The 25,861-nt window shown below is 43.8% G+C and overlaps 1 protein-coding gene across 3 annotated transcripts; it reads right to left on the bottom strand.

Annotated features, from left to right (window-relative positions):
* Positions 1-1,712: 1,712 nt before the first annotated feature.
* clec16a (C-type lectin domain containing 16A) lies at positions 1,713-25,745 on the bottom strand. Of its 3 annotated transcripts, none has more exons than XM_029159708.3 (23): positions 25,517-25,743; positions 24,676-24,804; positions 23,691-23,824; positions 23,246-23,394; positions 21,673-21,778; positions 19,468-19,591; positions 19,144-19,318; positions 18,774-18,824; positions 18,473-18,580; positions 14,358-14,676; positions 13,169-13,280; positions 12,978-13,078; positions 12,342-12,461; positions 12,142-12,251; positions 10,983-11,027; positions 10,161-10,211; positions 9,940-10,068; positions 9,513-9,633; positions 5,346-5,497; positions 4,909-5,113; positions 4,650-4,820; positions 4,376-4,513; positions 1,713-3,489 (listed from the first exon to the last, which is right to left on the bottom strand). In XM_029159708.3, exons 1-23 carry the CDS (start codon positions 25,588-25,590, stop codon positions 2,903-2,905), a joined length of 3,411 nt encoding a protein of 1,136 aa, XP_029015541.1. In that variant the 5' UTR covers positions 25,591-25,743; the 3' UTR covers positions 1,713-2,902. The 3 variants fall into 3 exon arrangements, with proteins under 3 accessions (XP_029015541.1, XP_055366602.1, XP_055366603.1); XM_055510627.1 differs by having other exon boundaries at positions 14,424-14,676; positions 25,517-25,742; XM_055510628.1 differs by lacking the exon at positions 4,376-4,513 and having other exon boundaries at positions 25,517-25,745.
* Positions 25,746-25,861: the final 116 nt, after the last annotated feature.

Raw genomic sequence — 25,861 nt, 5'->3', positions numbered from 1 at the left:
CCAACACTGCGGCTGTGACACTAACATTTCAAGGGTCGTTTTCGATCCTGACTTCACCAGGTGCTGAACCTGACACAGATTCAGAACCTGTGTGTGTGTGTGTGTGTGTGTGTGTGTGTGTGTGTGTGTGTAGTCTGTTCTGTGCTCAGGAAAAAAGGTGACGAGTGAATCATACGTAGCGGTTTCATTCACAGCTTCTCAATTATAGGACATTCCCAACTATTTTGAGAAGTGAAAGGTGAAGTGAGGTGTTTTAAGACTGCGTGTGCTTATCAGCTGATTTCTGAGGAATCCTTTGTGTGTGTATATAAAAAAATCCCAGCACTGTGTTTGTACAGTAATCCATTACAAATACCCAAGAAGCAGAGGACAAGATGGACATACATGGAGACGAACAGACTCAGTGCGGTGTTGATTTAATCAGAGTTCAAGGGAAATCCTGCCTGCATTAGGAGTCTGGTTCTAGTCGTGGAGGAGACGAGGTTCCAGGCAGCCTGTTGGTTTTTCCTCTGACTGAACGCTAATTCACGATGCTCCCAACTTCCCTGAACTGATTCACCGCACACTCATGCCGACAGCAGATTATAACAGGAAACGCTCTCAAGAAGGAGAAGTTTGGACACAACGTCAAAAGGCCTTTAGCTCCAAAAAAAGACTTCTTAATGTAAAGTTTCCCCTTTAGAAGAAGCAGCAGCGTGTGGGCTTTCACTCGAAAACGCGCTGAAGTGGGAAAAGCTCATTTCTGCTTTCAGACTGGTTTCAGCGGAAGCGCTGGCTTCTAGCTCAGCTGTTCGGATGCACACGCACATACGTGAGCCATCGCCTGAGGATGACACAGCAACCAGCCGCATGACGCTCCACAATCAAGGTCTGATTGACCGAGATCCTGATCTGAACCTTTCCTTCCGTCTGCGCTCAGCGTGTGTACGAAAGGCAAAAATCTTTTCATCTTTCTAAAATCTCAACAGTCAAACCCTCAGTTTAATCCTGGAAGTGTGGTTTGTCACAGAGAAGACGCAGGCACACCCTGAAGCATTTCGGTATCGATGCAGTACCAGGAACCCATTCACATATTCACGCACACGCAACCAGACTTCCCTGAAGAGAGGAACCGCGATGAAAGCAACACGTAGCGACCGCAGGACGACTGAGGGCTCCTGCAGCCGCCGCAGGAACACGGCGCAAAGGTAGAAAGTGTCACGATGGCACGGTTCCACTGTCACACACACGCACTTCCAATCCAGGCGCAACGTTTTCGCGATAAAAACACTTTCAAACACGAGTTTACACCTAGAAGTAGAGATGGAGTGTAGGAAGTAACACGTTTTGCTTCACAGAACTGCTTCTACGCTGCAGTTTGAAGGTCACGGTGTGGGTGTTTCTGCTAGAGAAGATCCACATTTTATGATAATGAGTCTCGTTGCACTGCCGAAACACACTTTAACTGGAGTTCAAACACTCAGTGGGGAGGTGTGAGGTTGTCTAGAAGCTGAGTCACATCATCTGGATTTCTTATAGATCAGTAGCTTCATGTCTCCAGACCTGCTGCTCGCTACCAGTAATGAGGCAGCATCCCAGTCCAGAAAAGGAACTGGTCTCCAGTCACTGTGAAGCTGCAGACGTCTCAGCTTCCAGACAATCAGTGGAAGCTCATCCACAGAGTAACACAACCCCCACCGTCCCCTGGAGAAAAAAAAGCCACAAGGACTGAGTAAAGTTTCACTCTTGTTAAGTAGAATAATTTATTGCAGTTCTTCACTTAATCCTCTGTTTTTGTTCATTAACAATAATTACAGGTTTAAAAGCCAAAAGCATTTACAGAACATACAAATGTATAACGCATACACACACACACACACACTCATCCACCCACACACACACACACATAATACAATCACATACTTAGTAATAGCTTGTTGTGGCATATTTTGGTACAGGTTGCTAGTGGTTACCATGACCACCATCTTGTCTTCCAACATGGTGACGTGTGCCTTCAAGCTATCACCATATCCAAAAATAGTGTGGAGCCTCTTTAGCATCACTGACCGTCATTCCTCTGCTATTTACAGTAGCAACATGGAAATATCACGAGGAAAGACTCAAAAAAAAAGTATTGCTCCATATTTATAAACGTGTTCAAAGAGAAGAACGGCTGAGCATTAAGACTTGAGTTGTGTGATAATGGCACAAAAAAGAGCAGGAAAGCAAAGAGCGAAGAGTAAAAAGATTTAAAGAGTGAGGACGGGGGAAAACGAAAGTGTGACAGAGTGATCAGGTAACACTGCTGCTGGGGGAGAGGAGCTTTGTTACATTCATGTCTCCCCAAATCAGTTAGCTCTTAGGTTTTATTGCGGTAGTAAAGCTTTATTTAGGACGTTAAAGGAGAAGGAGAGGTTGTTTGCAGCTGAACTGTCCGATGTTTGTTTGGTGGGAAGTTAACGGCATTATATGATTCTTTTTGAATATGTCTGAACCCGGGCCAAATGCTGAGCACACACTGAACTGAGCTCAGGTCAGCGCCTGAGGAGGCGGCGGCCGATACATTCGGTCCAGCGCGTTTCCCACCTGAAGCTGATGCTTTAGCCCGACTGGGATCTGGGAGGGGGATCAGAACCTGACGCTCACAGCAGCAGCGTGGGGTCGGAAAAAACGATCCATCAGAATGAGTAGAAAACGTTGCTGGTAGCGCACACTCACACACGTGCTAAAAACACTTGCATACACATGACTGGACACGCTCCAGTGCACGGGAATCTAATGTGCTTTGAGCCCCGGTTGAGCCCGAGCGTACGTCTCCTTGTTCTTTCTTCACTAATACAAATGCTGCGATGCCTCAGAGAACCCTGGGACCATCTCACATCACACGTCACACGCTGCAGCTGGATTGTCCGGCTACGATGCTTCAGTCCAGTTCAGGTGAGTCCAGTGTTTCTCCAGGGTGTTGCTCAGCATCTTCTGCCTCCGCAGATTCCCCAGCTGTTAAGCTGTCTCCTCCCTGCTCGTCTGCACCAGCAGCCGCGTCTCCGTCGCCTTCTTGCTCGTTTCCTTCCGCCATCTCTGGTCCCTCTTCAGTGGGCGTGATCAACTCCATTGTTGTGTTTTCTTCTTTCACCGTCGCGTCCGTCTCCGTTTCATCCATCGTCAAGCTGTCCTCCTCCTGCGGCTCCTCGTCTCCTCGCTCTGCTTTCTCGTCCTCCTCTGTGATAGAAGCGTCGGGTCTCTGGAGGCAGTGCGTCGCGGGAACGTAGCTGGCGCACGGGTGCATGTGTGGCGGGTCCGCGGGCGGCAGCAGCGTGAGCGACTCCACGCTGAGGGCGTCCGTGTGGTTGTCTGTGAGGAGGGAGATGGTGGGCTGGGAGGCCGGGGTGAGGCTCGGAGCCAGGACCGGGGTCGAGGGAGCGGAGGGGGCCAGCGCTGCGCCCCCCCCCCCTCCGTCACCGTCCACGCCTGAGGAGGAGGGTGGAGCGTGCTCCAGAAATGTGCCGTCATCTGGAGGGATGACAAGTCAGTGTAAGACACATTGAGGATTTCCCACTGTGGATTTATGGAACTAAACTGACACGTGAAGCATTTAAAAAAAAAAAAAAAAAAAACTAGGCAGCAATAAAGTTCAGCACAAAGCCTTTGTGTTGACCAAAGCCTTAAAAAGTCCTTTTAGAAGCTGTAGCAGAGAGAAGAACCTGTTTGGGCAGACACAGGTGGTGCTTTTCATTGCATTGCTGTCAAAACCAATAAACTGAGGCTGACTTTGAGTTTAAGAGTATAAACAGGCAGTATAAGAGGAGAAAAAAGGTACTGGGTGTAGCTGGGGAACTCATAATCTATGTGTGTAGGGAGAACGACAACATAAGCTGTAACCTGTTACTGACGCAATAACAGAGAAATGATAAAACGCTTTTTCAGCTTTGCGGCTTATTGGAGGTTCTCAGCACATTTACACACGCAAACTAGACTTGAACTGAACAAACACAGCTTTGTGTACATACGCCCTATGGCGTCTATAGCAGCCGGGAACCACAGCCACTTCCTATATGATTACATTCATAAAACACACACGCTGCACAGACAGCAGCTAATGACCATGTGAGGTGAAAGTAGCACACGGACATGACATGCGTCTAACATTACTGGAAGCTGCTGTGGTTTCTGTGGTGCCAGTACAGCACTTACGTAGCTGTATCCTAGCTGCCTCCCCCACACCCAGCAGTGCGTGTGGGGGAGGCAGGTATGTACACTTTAGGGAAGCTGTAGTACACACCTCAGCTTGTTTGTGGTATGTTTACATTTAGTCCTTTTCTTCTTAATCATATTCTGATTTAATCAGCGCTCCTTCATTGTACGTGTGCTGCGTGCAGGGGCTCTGTGTGAACGCTACCTGTGGGGCTCTGAGCCGATATTGTGCTGGCAGTAACCGAGTCGCATCTTCCCGTGCTCCCACTCCCACTAGAGGGAGGCGAGGGGGAGGAGAGGGGTGAGGGACTGTGCTGAGACACGCAGTGAGCCACTGCAAAACCTGGTCACAGTGTGGAAAAAAAAGAAAAGCAACCAAAAAACGCTCAGACTCTTTCGCTTGTTAAAATGGTATTCAACTACAGAAACTTAACAATGCATTCTATCGGCGGTGCAACTCCTGGCTACGCGTGTGATACCTGGTACTTTATCCACCGAGGCGAAGACCGATCTGTTTGCTGTGGGGTCGTTGGGGGCCCTCCTCGACTGCTCGTAGAATCGGAAAGGCAGGCCGCTGGGTGACGCGTTGGCTGTCTGACCGAAGCCCAGAACCTCTGAAGCACCGGGCTGCACCGGCAGGTCCAACAGAGCTGCGCAGAGACATAAACAGGAGTTTCCTTTAAAGCATTTAAAGTGACGTTATACATTTTGCACTTCCCCGGGGGCAGGTTTCACCACCTGCTATCCTTTGCATCTTCATGCGCCGGGCCTGGATGCGGCCTTTGGCCAGCCTCTGCTTAGCGATTATGCAGCGGATGTGGTCTGCGAAGATGAAGTTGGCCTGGAGGATGGGCAGGGGCTTGGCGTGCGGGTTGGAGCTGGGCTTATGGATGACGATGTTCAGCGCTCTGCTGTCGTCCTCCACGCCGGACACCTGCATGTCCTGTTAGCGAGAGCGAGGGATTAAAAGTGGACGGAGTGGGTTACTGGCTCACACCTTCATAGAATCACAATCACCTGTGAAGTCACACATCAACAATAAGCGTGAAAGTCACTATGTTGCTGTAAACTCACAACCAACGACACTTAACGGTCCTGCTGCTAATGTGTTAACAAACACACAGCCCTAACATCAGAATGTATCACCATCGCGACTGGACATCAATTTCTCTTACTTGCAAGAGGCCGGCAAACTTGACCACGCCCCATCCCAGGCGCTTGCTCTCCGGTTCAACCAGACTCATCTGGTAGACGTCCACGGCGAGGAACCGCTGGGCCTGGCCGCCATCTTTACTGACCACCATACACGCTATGAGGTCGCTGTTGTCTGAAGAAGACAGACACACAGGTCAAAGTGCTGCTAAATCCAGGTCCAGGAGAGTTTATACAGGAGTAATTATAGTTACAGCTCCAACAACTCATTCACTCATATTGTAACATTGTGTTGGTGTAATACTAATATATAGACTTAAACATGTAACTACTGAGAATCATTCACTGGAAAATGTTTAAATGCAATTCCACATAAAACTAAGAACTCCATTTTTATTTATTTATTAATTGACTTGTCAGAATTGACTTCCGCTGCGACGTGGCTGAAGCGAACTGAACAGAGAGCAGACGTTAGCTCCCACATGTCTGGAGGCCTGATATGCGACTGCATCACAATTCAGCATCATCGCTTCAGTCGACCACAAAGAGTTGCTGTGAAACTGATGTGACATATGGGCTTGATGACCTGATATGCCACCAGGCGTTTCACTTCGGCTATGACCCAGCCCGGCGGGTTCTGCGTGTACAGTCTGCAGCGTCACGCCGATGTACAACCCCCGGTGAGTTCTCCTTCTCCTGTACAGGCTCAAACACGCTGCTTCCCCTTTGTAGTATTTTTAGTCTTTGTTTACGATTTCTATTTTCAAGTGTTCTGACCAATTTGTCTTCCAAATATGACTGATGGTGCATTTCTACATTCTGTATTTTTAGGGAGGTATCAGAGCTTTTGCATAAAGGCTGACGTCATCTTCAGACAGCTGCTCACATATGGACTTTCCTTGTAACCCGTATAAACAAATCAATGAGTGTGAAAGTGAAAAGCACCTGCGGCCGAGGAGGTAGTCCCTAACTCGGTTAGTAGGAAAGGGCGCCTTCCACAGACCAGTGGCCAGTGAGCTTAGGGGAAGTTTAAGCGAGTGCGTCCCCGGACCAGCTGGGGGGAAAACCCTCGCACCTCCAGACCTGAGACGACGACGGGACACAGACCTGCCCAGTCACAAAAGCTTCAGAATGACTTGGTCCTGTAGCTTTTCAGGAACTGGTGAAACGCTGAGTTCAGCCCCTGGAATTGTTTCACAAATTTCTAACTATGAATCATATAGAGTGGATAGAAGCCTCATGTATGTGTTAACCCTAGTGCTGTTTATGTAGCAATATATATATTTTTAATTTGTAATAGGGGAAAAATTATTATTCATAGGCTTCATATTGTGTTTGAAATGAGAATCTAAATACGATTTATCGGTCAGCCTTAATCGCCACCTTTAGATTTATTTATTTCAGCAAATAAACTAAATTGCAGTCATCTGACAACACAAAGAGGCCTTTGTTTCACAAACGGTTGTGTCTGTATGTGTCCAACACCTCAAGCTTCCAGTGTCCCTACTACACCTGCCCTGTTGCAAACACTCCACACAATGGAGTGACTGTTCTCACTACCCTGAGCCAATCAAAGCAACACACCATTGCCTCGTAGGTGTTGTAAAGTTCAAGACTGTGTAAACATACATGTCACTCCCACACCATTGACGACGTGTTAATTTAGAGCTGTTAATCTATCGAATCAGAGCTTCATGAGCTTCTTTTAGTAATTTGTACGCAACCAAATCTCTGTAGCCTCTGACATAAGGGTCGACTCCCCACTGGCACAACAAAAGAGCAGAAGCAACTACTGATGACTGATTTAGCTGAAGTAACTGGCTGAGGGTATGGTGTGGGAGTCTGTCTGGTGGAAGGCAGGGGATCTAAATGCCCCAGCCCACGAGGAAAACCCCTCCCTTTCCAGACAACTGCTTTAAAAGTTAGTTCTTAGTCAACCACTCAACTATCTTAAATGAAAGTGACATTTCAGAAACCAAAGCGTAAAGGCTCCTCCCATGGAAAGGCGATCACACCAACCAACTAACCAGCCAACGCATCGTTACACATGTGACAGAGCTTCCACATTCCTGGAGGCCAGGGTGCATCTGTGGCTAGCTCTTTAAAGGCTATCGCCACCAAATCAGCCACATACTCTTTCAACTGGCATCTGGAATCACAAAAAGAGTCACGGTTTCAACCACCAAATAAGATTTGAAAGTGAAGCTGCAAGGAGACGTTTGGTTTCAGTAGGTAGGTTTCCGTCAGCCTGGGTGCAGATTTCTGACAAATCCTAAACCTCGACCCCTAGAAAAGAATAATCAAGAAACCACAAGGTCAAACTCTTATCTGCTAGCCAACCCCAAGGGTTGTAAATCATTCATTGCATAATTTCAAGTGATAGTATTCTAAGTGCTGTGTCATGGGGAGGATCTACTCTTTGGGCCAGTAATCAGACTTACATCATTAATTGTTCAGCAAATGTATTTCCGAAAAGTACCGAAACTGCAGCTTAGTCGTCACTGATGCTGTGATAACTCTAGGATTGCATGAACATTCTCAGAAGCTACAGTCATCACTGGTAAGTAAATAACCGAGTGGAATTTACAAAGAACTATTCGCTAGCGTGACTCTAAGAACCGATTTAAAAATGTAAACGACATCATTTAAAATCGTATTAGATTAAATAATTGTAAAAAAATGTGGCATGTTGTTCAAGTAAAGTAGTACAAGTTCAAATTAAAAGGTGTGTGACTTGTATGCACTTTCATTCTGAGGGTAAAGCTGCTGATCTCCCTCCAAGATGAGAATCGAGACTTTTCTCACGTCACAGTTTACTACTTAAAATAGTTAGTTTATCAGCTTCTGCTCTGGGGAACTTGTGGTAAACTTCACTTTCTTTCCGAGGTGCTGTGTGAATTTCTGAAATAGACTTAATATAAACTGAGGAACTGGGCTCATTTCAAAAAAATGAGGTGGGTTCCTACCTACTCTCAAACACAATCAGCCTGATAGCGATGAGTGGAACGGTAGTGAAATGACTCTGACAGAGTTTTGCTGCGTACTAGATGTCAGCATGACAGTGACAGAGTCGCACATTGTGTTAGCGGCAAGTTTGTGCTAGTTACTGTAAATCATTAATTAGCTTATTAGAAACAAGCTAATTAATGATGTTTGATAATGTTTATCTCAAACAGAGTCAATAGCTCCCTTCAGAGCATGTATGCATATGTTGCTGTCAAACATGTGAAACTGCATAAAAAGCTCTTAAGAGTAATGAAAGTTTGCCAACATTTAAGGATGAGCCATGCAAAGTGAAGAAGAGAGCAGGTGGCACAGAACACCGTTAGGACTGCACGTCCTTTCCCTGTTTCAAGACGATGTAATCTTTAATGCTACCGTGGGTCGTTGTAGCACGACGGATGCAGTGCTGCTTCACAAACACTACTTTAGCATCGTGCTTAGTAGCCAGGGCTGTGTCAGTAAGTTTTCTTCCACAACTTGGAGCAGAGTTTTAACTAATTATGGTGTTACAATGAAGCTCATTAAGAGAATGATGCACGATAAATCTAAACCACCATTCTACTAATATGAACTGTGGTGTATCTGATATAGGAAACACTGATTCTAAGCAGGCACCTCTTAAACCACACACACTAACACTTCAGCTCATTTCCAGTTATTGTTGTTTGTAGCAGTCGGCCCGTCTGAGCTGTGCAGTAAAAAGCAGCGTATTTAGATTCGCCGAATGCATCAAAGGTGCAAATATACAGCATGTCTGCGTGAGACGTATAGATGTGCAGAGTGCGTGCACAGTGTCACGTTACTGCGCAGCTGTACTTGTGATATCCTGCATGGCAGCGCCACAGCCCACGTGCAAGTTTCAACAACATCATCGACACACCTGTGTGCACCGGGAGACTGTTGGGGTTCACGGCGCGTGTGGGAGGCTGCGTGCGTCCATGTGCTGTCAGCGTTTGCATGTGCACGTTTCTTGGTACTCGTACTGGAGCTGGAGCTACAGATTTGTGTGCGGAGGAGAATTCCTGCCGCGTGTCAGATATAAGTTGTTCTGGCACAGGATGTGTGAGTTGTTTTTACTCGCTCCTGTAACAGGGGCAGCGAGCGCCTCTGTGTTTTTCTCTTGACTCTGCGAGGTGAGGTTATGGGATGTTCTGCAACCTGTGCACTGACAGTAAAACGAGTCTTACTGAGATCTAAGACGTCATCGGTCTTGATAAGGTCTTCAGGTCGGGTGAGAGGCAGCTGCGTCTCAGGTTCTCCCTGCAGCTGAAGCGATAGCGCCCGCAGCATGAAGAACACGCGGATTGCCTGTGCAAAGTCAACACGACGCACGTAAACACATAGTTATTACATGTTAAAGTCGTCCCTGAAACTGACATTTGAAGGAATGATGTATCCTTTGGAGAGCTGCCATTTGGTTTTGGTATTGCTGTTTTTGGCAGAGGCACACAAGCTGTGAGTTGCAGTGTAATTACACAAAAGGTATGTGCACTAATGTAAACTGTTACGTATGTAATAGCATGCATGTAAATAAAGAGGAAACCCATTTCAACCGCAAGACAAGGACCGAAGACTGGTCCAACGAGTTGAGCTCAGGTGTGAGAACGGACTCACCCGGCGCGTCTTCTCCACGTCGCCACACGGCAGCCTCTTCACGAAGTCGATGCCGGTCAGCGGGGTGCCGGTGGGCGGCAGCAACACCGAGGCGTCCATCATGAGGTACTCGACATTCAGCGGTTTGCTCTGCAGCACATCATACACAAACACAGCGTATGAGCTCAGTGATCTCATTCTGAAGGAAGCACTGACGAATGTGACATCAGAGCAACACCGACCGTCATGCTCCTGTACTCGTCCTCAAACATGTCCAGAAAAATCTCCTCGCCCTGTGACGACAGCATGAACTTTGAGTTAGACTTTACAATGAAGTCATGTGACCGAATGGCATCCGTCCATCTGTCTCGTGGCAGTACGGTAAAAACCCAGATGTACAGTACGCTCAGCTGGAGTGGAGAAACGGGTTACGATTGGATTCAACTTCACAGGAACTTTCATTTTTGCTGAGGACAGTAACGTTACGTTTGTTTGTGTTAATGGTCATATTTTGGGAACATGGCAGGATCTCAGCGTGACCACATTCCTCCAGCATAATGTTACAATATAAAGCACAAGTTGATTCTTATCAGTAAATACAAGTATTACACGTCCACATAAACATGAAACCACACGCACTGTGCTATTAGAAATTCTTATGTGATGTTGCCAAGTTACTGAATAACCCTTATGAATTATGATGGATGAGGAATTCTTGCATGACATCGTTTCAACATCATTAGGAAAAACAGGAAATGAAGGGCAGAGACACCAAGTTGAGTGTGAATGAACCATTGGAGCGTTTTTTTACATCTAAAAAAAAAATAAAGTGCTTAAAGTTTTCAGTCTTGAACCTGTTTTTAAGGGTGTGTTAAACTGACAAACTTGGACAATTCTAATGTCTGCAACTGAACCTGACATCAAACAAAAGAACTCAAAGAGAAAGTGAAAGAAAAGAGCTTTTGGGTAAACATGACATATAGTGGTGTTTTTTGGCATTCGGCCTCTGTACACAGTGACATTACACAGTGTGAGCAAACTCTGAGCTGCGTGTACACACTTACCTTATAAAACCTCCGCAGCAGATGCAGACTTTCTTCTCTTGCACCCTTAAAGAACAAAGACGAGCCAGTTAATGGTGATCACAGATTTGGTGTTTAATTCAGGGAAGTGGTTTTACGTTTAAAATATGCAACGGCTCATATTGGGTTTGACAGAGAGGCTCGAAGAAGAGACTACGCTGATGATGGTGGCGATTTTATAAAGTTTCTAGATTATTTATTTATTGACTAAAATTACTCACCCTTTCCTTCATTCCTTTATTTTTTCTCCACTAACCTTTCAAATTGCTGTGTGATTAGTGCAAGAATAGTAAAAGGTGTGTTATAATCCCATGTAGGATGGGCAAGACGCGGCGTCACGCAAATCTGAGTCACGAGTAACTTCTAAGAATCCTCTTTCTTCTCATTGATGTTTCTCGGTGAAGGGCTGCTGCATTCAGCTACATAGCTAAATGCTCGTGAGCTCAAACCATGACAGGAATGCAATTATTACGCAATGTGTTTTGTTAGAAAACCCATTTCTTCTAACAAGAAGGCATTCCTTCTGGCTTTATTCATTCATTACAGGTGGGACCACTTACAGTACAGTACAGATTGTAACTACATAAAACAGAAAACAGAATATTAAGAGAAAAGTGTCTGGCACCCTTTACCGAAAAACAAACTATAGACACAATCTGGTTATCATAAACTATCTGAAATCAAATCAAAATTTCCTGGCAGAACTTCCAACATTGCAAAGTCAGCCACAGACCTATGCCAATTAATTAATGTTCAGTGTGTCAGTGGGAAATTCTTAAAGCAGAAACCCCCCATTGATAGGACAGACCCTGATATTTTTATTACGAATTATTGTAACAAGGAAAGGTTAATAATTCCTAAAGCAGAGGGTGGGGAGGATTACACTAGCCTTACACACAACAGGAAATTTAACATTTCCCAGAAGGATGAGGAAGTCTCTCACGTCACCCTGACATGCACCACACGTTTGTCAGGAGGAGGAGACGACAGAGAGAGAAAGAGAAAGAAAGAGACAGACTTGATAAGATTTGACAGATATAGTTGTAAACGAGCACTCTCAAACTGAACTTGATGAACTCATCGAGCTGCATGGAACAGTAGGTCTGAGTGTGTGTGGATATGAGGAGTGTAGCATACACACCTCCAGGCAGGCCAGATGAACATCTTTAATTATACACTGGTTTCCAGACAGCACTGACTGTTTCAGTAAAAGGCAGCTGAGCTCCAGTGTTGCCAGACGCACTCTACCGTCTTCACATGTAACACAAGCATACAGAGGGTTCACTGCTACTCAACCGCATTAACAAAGCATGAAGATGACTGCATGTGTCCAGGCGCTACCTGGCTGCGCTGCTTGGCTCATAACTCGGATTAGCCTCTCCACCAGCACCAAACTGTAGGAACTCCTCTCCTGTTCGGGAACCGGCAGCTGCAGCCGTTCCAGAAGGTCACGGTTTATACCTACAGAGATGGCAAGAAATTATTTAATCACTGCCTTTAAATTTACAGAAACTCCATTATTAGTAATAGTTGGGAAAAGCAAGATGGGCTATTAATAATCTGATGCAGCCTGGCATCATCTGTGACCTTTAACTCTGCTGATCCATGCCTCTATAAAGACTCAAAAATTGAACCAGTTTCAAATGTTTAAAAGCTCAGTTACAGTTTCATAATGAATTGGACATTGATAAAAGGGAAGTTGAGTTATAGCTTTTACAACAGGCTTAGGGAATAATTAGTGTCAATATAACTCAGCTGGACATAAAGATTATAATTAAGTAATCACACACCAGTGGAGGAAGCATCATCACTACATACATATCAGTCCTAACAAATAGTCTGTGATCCCCACCTCCCTCCTTCGGGCTCCATCTGCCCCACATTTATTTAATTACTAATGCCTTCATATTTCTGATGATTTCTGAATTTTGCTACACGATGAGCTGTGTGTCTACACAATTAGCTGAACAGACCAACCTTGGCTGTGTGAAACAGCATAAAGAAGACAGAGGACAAACAGGGCATGGTAGTCATCGTTGCTACAGTCCAGGGCACTGTACACCATGTCCAAGAATGGCCTTCAGAGGGAACAGGAGCGAGAGTGAGCACAGGATCAGTCCACCTACACGGCTTCCCTGCATTCTTTCGTTCGTCCCGTGTGCACGTACCTGCTCCTCTGCGCGTGTGTGCGCGTGGCGGCAGCGGTCTTTTCCTCATCCGTGATGTTCTGCTCGGTGAGTTCCGGCACTTTGCACTTCTCCATCACCACCATCTCTATCTCTGTGCGCATGCCAACACACTTTGTACAGTCACCATGAGTGTGAAGGCTTTTATTTCACAAACACACATGTATGAAGGTGTGAATGGGCTTATGACACCAGTGACTATGAATGTAAAGCCTGAAGTGCTTCCTTCTTACCCTTCACTGTTTAAGGTGAGTGAAACAGCAAGAAAAACTTCACAGCTACATTACGTAAGTTGAAAGCATTAGATCCACTAAGTTGTGACATACAATGGCGTTGGCGATGTGTCAATCGACGACTTGCCTCCAACATTTGACATAATCACCCACCTATCACTACCATCACTTCTCTTATCAAACTGTTGAAGGTTGTAGGTGTCATGTTTCCACCACAAATGCTCCAGACCTCATTTTGAAACTGTGAAGCTGTCCTGCAGCCCACGATGCAGTTCATACTAAACCCCACGCTGGTAAATACTGCAGGTTTGTGAAAATGAAATAGACCCTTACAACACTGGTCACAGCTTATATTATCTATCCAGTGAGGGTAAGGAAGGAATAATTTCAGATGAGTGTAACTGCATTTACACATCACACACAAATAGCAAGAGTGAGAGACAAGCGGAGAAGTAAGGAGCACAGGATGAATGGTGTGTCACCGTGGAAACTGTGTGAACATGAGACCAGTGATAACCATGACAATCTTGAGGAATTAAAAAGGTGCCATAACAAGGGAAGCAGCAAAAGGGAAGCCTCATCTCGAAACTAGATAAAGAGTGACTGGCTTTTATTCTGTTTTGGTTGTTTTTGCTTCCACTTTAACAACCTTGATATTGTGCCAACATTTTGCTGGAATCATGCAGGTCCTGGACTTACCTGCATGATTCAGTCTCAAACTGTAAATGCACGGAGAAGCTCACACTGCATTGAATGGACAAAAGGCAAAAGCATCAACAGAGCGTTTCCTCTTTTCTGTTTGGAGACGACGGCTGCTGCTGCTGAGGGGAGGCTGGGTGACCGGGGGACATGACTGTGCTGGATTGATGGGAATAGGGAAACACTCAGAAACACAGTCACAGTCCTGTACTGCTGTGTCCAGCGAGACACAAACTCACCTTCCGCTGTCTCACCACTCGCTTTGCTTGCCTTAGAACTCCCACCTCCTCCTCCTCCCTCTGTACCTTTTCCCTTCTCTCTTTCTCGGCCGCCCTCCCTTTCTCCTCCTCTCCCGTCGTCGTCCCAGCCCTCCTGCACTCCTCCTCCGCCGCCACTTCCTGCCCCTCCTCCGGCCCTGTCCTCATCCTCGTCCTCGCCCAGGTTCTTGTAGTTTGGCCTCTTCTGGGTTCTCTTGCGGCCTCTGTGACGGGACAGCTCCAACGAGCGCTCCAGAGACTCCGGGGGCTTAGTGAAGCGACGCACGCCCCCCGCAGAGGCCTGGGTGTGAGGAGAACACAAGAAGGTGCAACAGTAAGAGTCTGTGTTCCTTGTTTCCTGCTAACTCAGTAATATAACAAAAAATAATCAGGTGATCACAAACTCAAGTGTGCACTGTCTTATCATTTACTTTCAGTTTTGTTTGGTTAAAATAAAGCAGATGGGTAACAGGTAATTATATACAGGCCTATTCTCGTAAGCAGCTCAGACGGCGCCCGCTTTCCTGAAAGCTAAATGCTGCAAACCTTACTGATAAGGAGGCCGGCAAACAACATCAGACACCGAACATGTAAATGGCATCTGCACGCACGCACGCACGCACGCACGCACGCACGCACGCACGCACAAACAGTTGTGTAAAACTTGTGTTCATACCATTTCACATGTGCATACAAAAAACAGTGCTTTCCAGTAAATCCTCCCGGCTCTATCATATTGATCAGTCTGTTAAAACACACAAGCCACTTCCTCCCTGCACTTTCAGTAAAGAAAAAAAAAATCAACAATACTCGAACACAGACACAAATCAACAACCAAAGCTGATTTTGAAGCGACAGCACTAAGTAACTACTACCAACTACACACGCACGCACGCACACATGCACACACACACACACACACACACACACACACACACATGCACACACACACACACACACACACACACACACACACACACACACACACACACACACACACACACACACACACACACACACACACACACACACACACACACACACACACAGGAAACAGGTGGTACCCGATAATATGCACAGCTGAGCAGAGACGTCAACGTTACAGTAAATCAGAGTAATAATACCCACAACATTTATCAGAACTATTACAATTCTGAATAACCGTAAATAATAAAAAAAATAAAAATAATAAAAATAGAAGCAAACATGAGGTTTAACACGAGGATCTATTTATATATTTATTTATATATGTGTATCCATGTGAATGTAGCTAAGAGTGTAATTATATATCTAGTGCATCGTGTGCCACTAATCATAATCTAGCTCCACTCATCTTAACCCACACGATGACAAACGGATGGACAGCCAGTCCAGTTCTTACTGATACTCAGGTCCCTACCTGTGTGAGGCCAATGCCAGGGAAAGGTGAGCCAACACATACAGGACTTGTTTTAATTGGATGTGGCCCAAATTGAAAAATAAATGATGAAATGAAAAATATGCATAACGTGCACAAAGTCAGCAGTCGCCAGACAATCTCTCATTGTGCTGTAATCTGACTATTGGAAACCTTTTTCTGCAAAGAATGCAATTGGAAAATAAACCAGTTGGTTCTGTTGACAAATAGGAGTATTCTAACCTTGAAGTAACGCACAAAGAGAAACATGCCAAGTGACAAGTAAATGCATAATTACATGGATATGCTTATTAAGACATGCTTTATTAAGGAAAACAAGGTGCTGTGGACCAAAAGCAACAAAAGAAGGTGATGATCTTATTAAAATACTTCTTTGGTGTAATTTTCATGAAAATAACACTTTCAGTAAACAAATAGAAAGGTCTGGTATCTTACACTGAAACCAAGTGGCCCTATTTCACTTAGCTTCTGCCGCTAACACAAACCACCAAACACGTGAACATGCAGGTACAAAAAAAAAAAAGCTACAGGCTCTTCCTCCTCATTCAAAATTCATGCCAGACATGCAACACATTCTGGAAGCTGCTGTGTGCACCAAAACCTGTCGGTATAAAACTTTTGATCTTGGTTTTGATTTATGGAACACACAACTCCTGTCAGAGAGTGAGGTGACACTGACACAGATCTGAATACGGGAAACAGGCTAAACAGATACCTGTGAATGCTGGATACATTTTAAATCTTGACTTTGTTCCTCTCCTGTGAATTATCTCTTTCTCCATATTTTAAATTATTAGTAAGATAATACAGAAAATTAGCTGTCAAGCTTTTTTCTAATAGTTTGTTTGAATTAGCTATAGCCTTTAGATGTAGCTAATGACTCTTACAATAATTATAAATACAGAAATCTGTTAAATCCTTACTGACTTCAGCCAAACTTTAAAAACACTGACATCTGTATCTCTGTTTCGTTACTGGGAACATCAGAGCATTACTGTACTATAGCTGCTCCTAAAAACACAACTGAGTGTGCTTACAGACATAAACCACAGACACTAGTATCTATGTGTATGTGTGTGATTGAGAAGGAAAGAGAGAAAGACTTGCACCTGTTAGCTGACTGTTCTGGTAAACCACTCACACTATGAGCCAATGCTGAGAAATTAATGGAGGTCAGGGAGCATGCAAGTCAAACCTACACACACACGCAATGAGACAACCTCTGCACAAACACATGGAGCTGCTCTTAAAAATGGGTGCACCTGCTGCATTACCCGAGGGCATGGTAATAAAACAGCTGCATTATGTGGAAGAAGACACTGGTACACACATGCAAATTTGAACATCATGTATCTATCTGGTGCACTTGCAAGTTAACACGTGTATGAAGATCAAGAAAGAAAAAGAAAAGAAAAAACTTCTTCCAGGAAAGCAATCTGGGTTAGGTGAGCCACCTCTGTCACTGTTCCATCATGTGACCTAATTTCCTGCCACATCACAGAGAAACAGGAAATACAATTTGACCACCTGTGCAGAAACACAGCCCATTCCTTATGGGTTTTTAATCTACAATAAATCAAACAATAACAGAAGAACGGTCTAATTGATCCTACGTGAGCAGCAAAGCCTGGGAATTGGGTGCTAACATGCAGAAAGACCGAGATACGCAATAAAACAAAGTTTGAGCAGAAGCAAGATATGCAGTGTTTCCTTTAGGGGAGTAAAGACATCAATTCTCTTACATGCATGTGGAAGCTGCTTAATTGCAACAGGAAGTCAAAGACAAGATTGACAAGAATTAGATGCCTTTAAAAAGCCATCATTGTGAAACCTTCTCATATTCTAAAAAAACCAGGAACATGTAAATGGTTTACACGCACGCAGGCACGCACGCATGTCATTAAAATGCAACATGCAACACTTCCACACAATATCATCCGCAAAAACGAAGAAAAGTCTGGCTCCCTCCTTGTGTGGTAGACCAACATTTGTTAAGACATCACGCCTCAACTCACATTCACTGAAAGGGGAGGCTGCTTCCTATACAGCACCACGTCTGGGTCACGATCATAAACACACAAATACACACGGCACAGAGAATAACCACCAGGGTTCTCAGAAACGCTCACTACCTCAGCACACCCACCTGGCTTCAAAAACAGATGGTCAAAAGAAAGATCAACTGAGAGATGGAGATGAGGAAACAGAAGCCAATGTGGAAGAGAGAACATCAAGTGAAATGTCAGAGGAATCAGATGGGGAATGAAGGGGACAAACATGAAGATGCGTGAACAGAAACACACTCTTTCATGGGAGTTATTTCAAGTCAAACCATAGCAAAAGGCAACCTGACTGCCTGAGAAATGGAAAGTTAAAGAGCAGTGCAAGTAATTTGCATGTAGCTTCCTTGATGTGGGTGAATGGTGGAGAAAACCCACGACCCCACGATTTTATAAGCTTCTACACTCACTTCTGGAACTCTGTGTGTCTGTGTACGTACATACAGTACATGACCATGTGGTTGTCAGCGTGGGTGCACTTTAGTGCATCTACTGTGTGTTTGCTGTACTTTCATAGCAGTTTCATGTGCTTTGGTCTACTGTACAGTCTATTTGCATGTAAACTGCACATTTGAGCTTTTAGGTTTTTTTCAAGCTGGTTTATAGTTTATTTGCATTACCGTGATCTTGTGTAGGTCTGTTTGCGGGGTGAAGACAGACAAGTCTCCATTTAGAATCACGTCTGCCAGGGCGCTGACCAGCGGCCGATAGTGTATGATAAGAAAGACCTGGAGAACACACAGACATGAACAAAGAGAACTGTTCACTCAGTAATAACAACCCAAAGTGACGTTTAAGTTTACACTGTATCTACTACACCGATGTTTTACCAAAAATAGTTTCCATGACAAGCCTCAAATTGCACCGTTTCTGCATTTCCTGAATGATTAATGCACCATGTGATCTACATGTGTTTCTTACTTGAGACAGCAGATAGAGGGAGACCTGGGGGTTGATCTTTCGATCTTCAGACTGAAAATGGAACAGGAAAACGCGAAATAAGATGAGATTAGACCAAAGAGCGAGTGGAATGCTGATAAGGCAGTGAACTGAATCATTTCAATATCTACTTCCACAGTAAAGGTATTGTTTTTTGATAAACACGTTTCACCGCAACCAATAAATGTCTCAACAGCAACTATCCTTTTCCACTGGAAGTCCATGGAACTTGAACTTGGAGCTCACAAAGTCGAACAGCCCTGTGTGTTATCAAATGTGTTGGAAGTTTGCAAACAGGAAGAGGGTGACATAAATATTTGTGTAGCAAATGGAGCGTGGGATTGTAGCATACCGTCTCTGGGGTAACCAAGGAGTAGACATAGAGGGGCAGGAACAGACGGTTGAGGAGGTGGTCGGTCAAAACATCGTTAAGGAATTCACAGTTGATGATGAGAATATCATTCAGGTAGTGGAGGTGGTCGAGGTGCTCTGCTACCAGGTCACTTAATTTCCCTCTGTTCTTGTGTCTATGACACGACACAGAAAGAGAGAGGGGGTGAGACATTGACACAAAGGACCATTTTATAAAGTCATCACCAGGAGCATGGTTGCGAAGTACAAACATGTCTGACCCCCAGAGGTCAAAGTGATAATTACACTACACAATTGAACTTACTCCTCATCTGTCTGCACACACTTGTCCAGTTCTATGACGTGGCTGCCAATGAACCAAACCAGGTTGCTGAAATACGGGACTGCGGTTTTGTCTCGGATGTAGTGCAGCATGTGCTGGTTGTCCACTGGAGAGAGTAGAATGAAGAGGAGCCATTAAAATGGCAAAAACAGTCACACACACCCCCACACACATACGCCATTGGTGATCCTGACCAGATAGCAGGTTCTGACCATTAACCCAGATTTAAGAAAAAATAAATAAATTAAGAAAACCACATGAAGTCAAATTAACACAAATCGCTCCATTCAAACCATTCTCAATACAAAATAAAGGAAAAAATCTCAAACATCTGAAGTGGGATTATTAGAAAACCAAATCTTTAGTTACAAACTGACCGTGGCTGCGACTTCTCAAAAGGAAACTGATTTTCTAAACAATTATGTTTACTAAGAGCTTAGTAGTAACTAACGAGAAGTATTTACTAAATTCGTCAAGTGCTTCGTTGTATGTTAGACACTGGATAATCACCAAATTAAAATGTTGAACAGCCGTCTAACTCGCTACCTTGAAAAGAAAACAATGGACGTATACTAGCACATGTCGCTGGGCCTCTCACTTTACCCACAATAATCAACACTGACCAACATCTGGCCAAATGAAACTCTGTAGAACAGTTTACTCACTAAAATAAAGAAAATTAGATGAGCATGCTTGTTTCTGTATGTATGTAGGTGAGTGATACACAATGATTAACAACAAGGACATTCATACCAGTACATTTATAACAAATACATCATTAGGAATGAATAGGACTGGGCATCGGCATATAATTAAAGGTCATCTGTAATAATTTGTCAATATGCAAGTTACTGTAAGTGTTTTTAATATATTGAAGCTGCATTGTAGAAAAAATAACCCTAGGATACCCAGTCCTAAGAAAAAGACTGAATGAATGGAGCCAACTTACATGAAACTGGAGTTAGGCAGATGGGGCGCGCAGAGAGACGAGGGAGAGGAGGAGAGCGACAAAGGAGAGGAGGAGCAAGAGGAGTGGTTGTTGAAGAGGAGGGAGAGGGGGAAACAGACACAGGGTTATTGTGAGTAAAAGGGCGGCTGTGAAAGGGTGGAGGTTGGGACGGCACCTGCAGGTCTCCTATCAAATAAGCTGCAGACGATGTCACGCCTGGAGAACAGACGGACACCTGCAGCCAGTTCAGGATTTTGCAGTGTTTTTGCACGTCAGACCCAAAACACCGATGAGTAACATTTAACCAACATTATGCAAAACACTGCAGCAAAGAAATCTACAAACTAACACAATTTGAAAAATATATTTGAGGCACTTTCAACAAAAAAAAAATTCCAGTTTGTGTTGCAGTGTATGTTACCAGGAGTCAGCAGGAAGCATTAAAAAGTGACATGCTCGACATTTTGATGCATGACAAAATACATACTTTACAACTGACTGCAACCAACAAACCTAAGTACTTATATCATGTTGTCATAACAAACCAGGTTTGTTTATATATAAATAATACCTTGCAAAAATGAAATACAATACTAGTACAGGACGTGCATTTCACTGTGATTCTAGCTGTTTGTGTCAACTCTAATGACATCATTTTTGCAATTCAGAAAATCAGACCTTCATGGACGATGACATGCAGGACAAGACATACACGCACAATGACAGAAAGGAAGCGTTAGGTGATATGCAGTGGCGACTGCTCACTGAAGCAATGTTAGTGCCTAAAATAAGCCAAATGGGACAAAAGCATCAGTGACAACAACCAGCTCCGGAGGCCACAGGATCCCATATAGTCGGCAGGAAGGAGAAGCATAGGCTGACAGAAGGTAGTGAAGAAAGAAGTACAGCTACAGGAAAAGTACAGTGACTACAGCTTTGCAGCATCACATATGTACGACTGCTGCACACATAATGTAGACCTGCAGATTTAGTTTATTTATGGTTAGCGAATAATTGATTGTCAAGTCAGTGAAGTAATCAAACCTGCAGTAAACACGCTAGTACAAATTAATTCAACCTCAATCTGACTGTGCATGTATGTGCGTGTTGGTCACCGGGCAGAAATGCTCATGCACCAGAAGCAGCAGCAAGAGGAGAAGCATGAAGCAGTCCCAGCATCCCGTGAGTGTGGCATGTGTGCGTGTCATTGTCTGCTGATGCGTGTTCCTGGGACTCACCTTTATAGACGTTGAGTGTGATGGTGCGAACTGCGATGCGGACCATGCTTTCAGGGTGGTTGAAAAACTTAATGGCCTCGGTGTACAGGGCAAAGTCATTAGTGTGCTGTGTGTGGGAGACAGAGAGGGGGCGCTGGTGAGCAAGGCACAGTACTGTAACGCTGTGCGTATGACCACAGAGAGAAAGAGAGAAAGCAGCAAGTAGAGACAAAAACGCCGGGTGATATCGTATTTAGAGAATTAGTGCTTGAATAGAAGGTGAATAATTTTATCGACTCTAACTCTAAAAAGAATATCTTTAAAATCCAATTCAAATTGATTAATGCTGACTTTTCCATCACAGTAGAGTTTACAGTAAATTTGCTTAAACTTCATTAAAATAAAAAGTTACTAATTACTGCAATAATTCCATTAGCATATGTCAAAGGAGGAGCTCTGCATCTTTCTCTGCACCAGTGCCTGATCCTCATCGTAACTATTCCTCAGTCACTGCCACCTCCAGCCAATTTTGGCTGTGGGTCATCGAGCAAACAGTCACCCAGAGGTCACAGCAAATGAAGAAATGTAACCCTGACAACAAAGCCAAACAGTTTTCACCGTGTAGATCTGACAGTCAAATAAAGATGAAATTATTCCAATGCTGCCATCTTGTGGAGAAAAAAACATAAATCATACAGATCTTGAATTACACTCACTGGTCACTTTATTAGGTATAAAATCCAATTCAATACAGAAGCTCTGCTGTAAATTCTACTTTTACAAAGTTATAATTCATCAGATTTGATGCAGATGTTGAAGCAGTGAAAAAAATAGAATTATTATTTATTATAATTTAAAGAGGCCCTTCTAAACGGTTTGGGCAAAGTATCAGAAATATAACTGTGTAAAAGTAGATGGCAGAGCTGCTGCATTGGGTCGATGTCAGGTAAGCACATCGGTAGCATAAATCTGTTAAAGGTTATTTCACTCCACACTCTCAGATCGACACAGAGGGTCTGGTTTTGGCTTCAGGGGTGAAGCTACCATTGACAGTACACCAATAACTTTCCCCAGAACACACAGGACAATGAAAGGACTACACACACTGCTGAAATAATAAAAGGCAAAACATTAGAGATTATTCAAATGTTCAGAATTCTTCGATATTACCAATACCACACACAAAGCTTCCATTTTGACCACTGACGTTGCCAAGCACCTTATCATTTCTGAATTCACTTATCTGAATTAGATTAGGGCAAGGGGCGACCCTTAAGACGAGCATTAAAATGCTAAGAACATGATGGCATTTTGCACTGTGTCACAAACACAATCCTTCTGTGAGTATGTTATCAGCTAGTGAAAAGATTAAACAAACAGCACTGTTTCCTCTGGTTTCACCAACATTAGCATTTAATTCACAGCCTCTCAACTTTTCTCTACAATCAATGGGTCTTGTCTGTGTGATTCTATTTGATGAAGGTAAAACCAGTCACAGACAATGAATGATAATAGATGCCAGTATTGCTATTAAAAGCTTCTCTATGCTTCCTTCCATTATAGATTAATCGGCTCTCAAACGCCCGTCACTTACCTCATTGTAGAAGAAGTGCACGGTATGATTGTTGAGTTTCAGTGACAGGGTCTTGAGAAAAGAGATATAATAGGCCATGATTTCCTCATCTGAGAAGTCAAATTTGTGGACAATGATGGAGTTCACGTGGTTGTTTGACAAGAGGTAATCTGAAGAGAGGACAGAAGAAGAGGTCATCTTATTTTTTACGTACAAGACTGAACGCAACAATAGACAGTATCATCTGCTGAACTGTTTGTCACCTAGCAACTAAAGACAGCCTGTACAATTTAGTGTAAAAATACATCAAGTGTGCTGTATAACTGAGTGCAATGCATAATATGCACCTATAAAAATACCTTGATGATACACTTGTTTAGGATTAACACTTTTACTACATACCCAGAGACAAGTAAGGAATCTGTCCCATTTTCTTGCAACATACCTGTTTATATGTTCTACTTACATAAAGAGGTCTCGTGGCTGATGTTCTCAAAAAGTATGTTGAGGGTCTGGAGGAGCTGGACACACACATAACGTCCTGACTTCTGACGCAAGATGTTTAGGAAGAAAGCAAACATATTCTTCTCCAGGAAGAAGCTAAAAACACACAATTTAAAATGAAAGTGTTAATTTGTCCTCAGCATTACGCTGCAATTGTTATTAAGACCCATACTGTACTGACAGTGAGCCTTTTTTATAGGAGTCATACCTTTCTCTTTGATTTTGTTATGTGATAAAATCAGAAATTAGAAATTTTACACAGAAACTGCTAAAAGAGATGTGCCAGTTTCCTATTAATACTGGATGTTGGCCCTGAAATTGCCTAAAACGGGCACTGGATAATAGGCCCAATCCATGTAAGTGAGATATTCACTTCAAATGTAGTTTTTTTTTAACTCATTATGTAAGCTGGTGTAACAAAAAGCTAAAGAGCTAGAAGTCTAAATAATTTGAAATGGCCAGTTATTTCTGTGTGCTTGTAAAATCTCTGTGTTTTTTATGCTCTGCAAAGACATTTCCTGCTTCGCAGTAGGAAGGGCAAAGTGACTGCAAGAGGTGATGACAAGCAGCAATAATTACAAGGTGACACACTGTGACAGAAATGTTTGCTTGGTCTACAAATGCAAATTGCAGAGCCAGCATAACAACAAGGAATCAGACAGAGGCACATTTTACACAGTGCTTAAGGGTTTTCACACAGAAAAAAGGAGCAAGGTCTTGGTAATGTTGCTTTACAGAAACCGAGTTCAGCTGTTTCAACATCAGCTGTCCCAACTCTTGTCAAACGACTTCCACGATTACATTAAGATGCTATGGAAATATGCACAACTGATTAGTTTAGAGATACTGTAGGCATAGATATAATATTAGATAAACAAACACGATCCATGACAGGAAATGGCCTATTTGTGCTGACATTTGGAGCGGTCATGCCGAGTTGTACTCACTCAAACACAGAACTGTCATTCTGGTCACCCCAGATGAGGATCTCTGTAATAGAGCGGATGGTCTCCACCAGCAGGTTTCGGTTGTGGTCGGTCACTGTGGTGTTCTTAGTCAAGACATTGTACACGTGCCTGGTTGAAAGACATGAACAAAACATGAAGCACCGTTGTGTTTTAACTTGTAAATGCATAAAATGTTTTTTCAAACTTGCAATGTGGAAACGCTGCACACATAACGAAGAGGAGTGATTAAACTGGGCTGTGAGCAACTTGTTTGATTAACAAGCGTAAACGGCTTTCAACTAAAGACCATCTGAGAGGAAAAACAGCGACGAACCCAACATGCAGTCGCTGCCTTTGAGTCACTATACACTGTTACGTAATAAGAGCGGTACCAAGCAGATGTTGTCACCTACTGGTCTGACTGGACCCGCTCGGGGCTATGCACCGTAGGCGAGCCCATACGCAGTTCGACCGGTACCGCTCCCACCCTCTGGTTTGCTCCTGTTGGTGTTTGCTCGCCCCAACTTAAAGAGAGTAGCTAAAACCCCAATTAGGCAGAAAAACTAAACATAGCGCCATCAACAGTTTAAAGCTAAATTTCAACTTTAAAGCTAGCACTTGTAAGCTAGCTCAAGAGTCACTTCACATATGCGAAGAGAATCCAAACCTATTCCGCAACTGTAGCATATAGTACAATAAAATTGATGAATCGATGATTAAACAAGACAGTTAACAATACTTAATGAGTTCATAAGCTGCTGTTATTCTTGTTGCTTGAGATCGTTCTTCAACTGGTTACCAGGGGCTAACGTTAGCGTTAGCTTCTCCTAAGGCTACTCACTTTAAATGGTCCAAGGAGTGGATGTTTTTCGTTTTCCCCTGTCCACCAACCCAGCCCCGCGACCGGCCAAACATGGTTGAGGCGTTCAGGAGGCGGATATCTTCCCACGCGCGTTATTTCGCTAATGTCTGTGTGCGCAACTACCCATTACACCTACTTTCTCGTACAGATAGCCCCTTAGCAAACAGAAGGTGATGGGCGGCGATAGCAGCGCTAGCGGTGGATAATTACGTAACGGATTGACTTAACGGGGTTCGTTGGGAGTTGATGTTTTCTTTGTCACAGTCGACACTGGATACACCACCGGGAGGTGAGTGAAGAAAACTACAACAGTACAAGTTTTAT

The sequence above is a fragment of the Betta splendens genome, chromosome 8 (genome assembly GCF_900634795.4).
Source record: "Betta splendens chromosome 8, fBetSpl5.4, whole genome shotgun sequence".
Taxonomy (NCBI): Eukaryota; Metazoa; Chordata; class Actinopteri; order Anabantiformes; family Osphronemidae; genus Betta; species Betta splendens.
The sequence above is the reverse complement of the archived record's forward strand: the minus strand, read 5'-3'. Positions and strand labels throughout refer to the sequence as shown.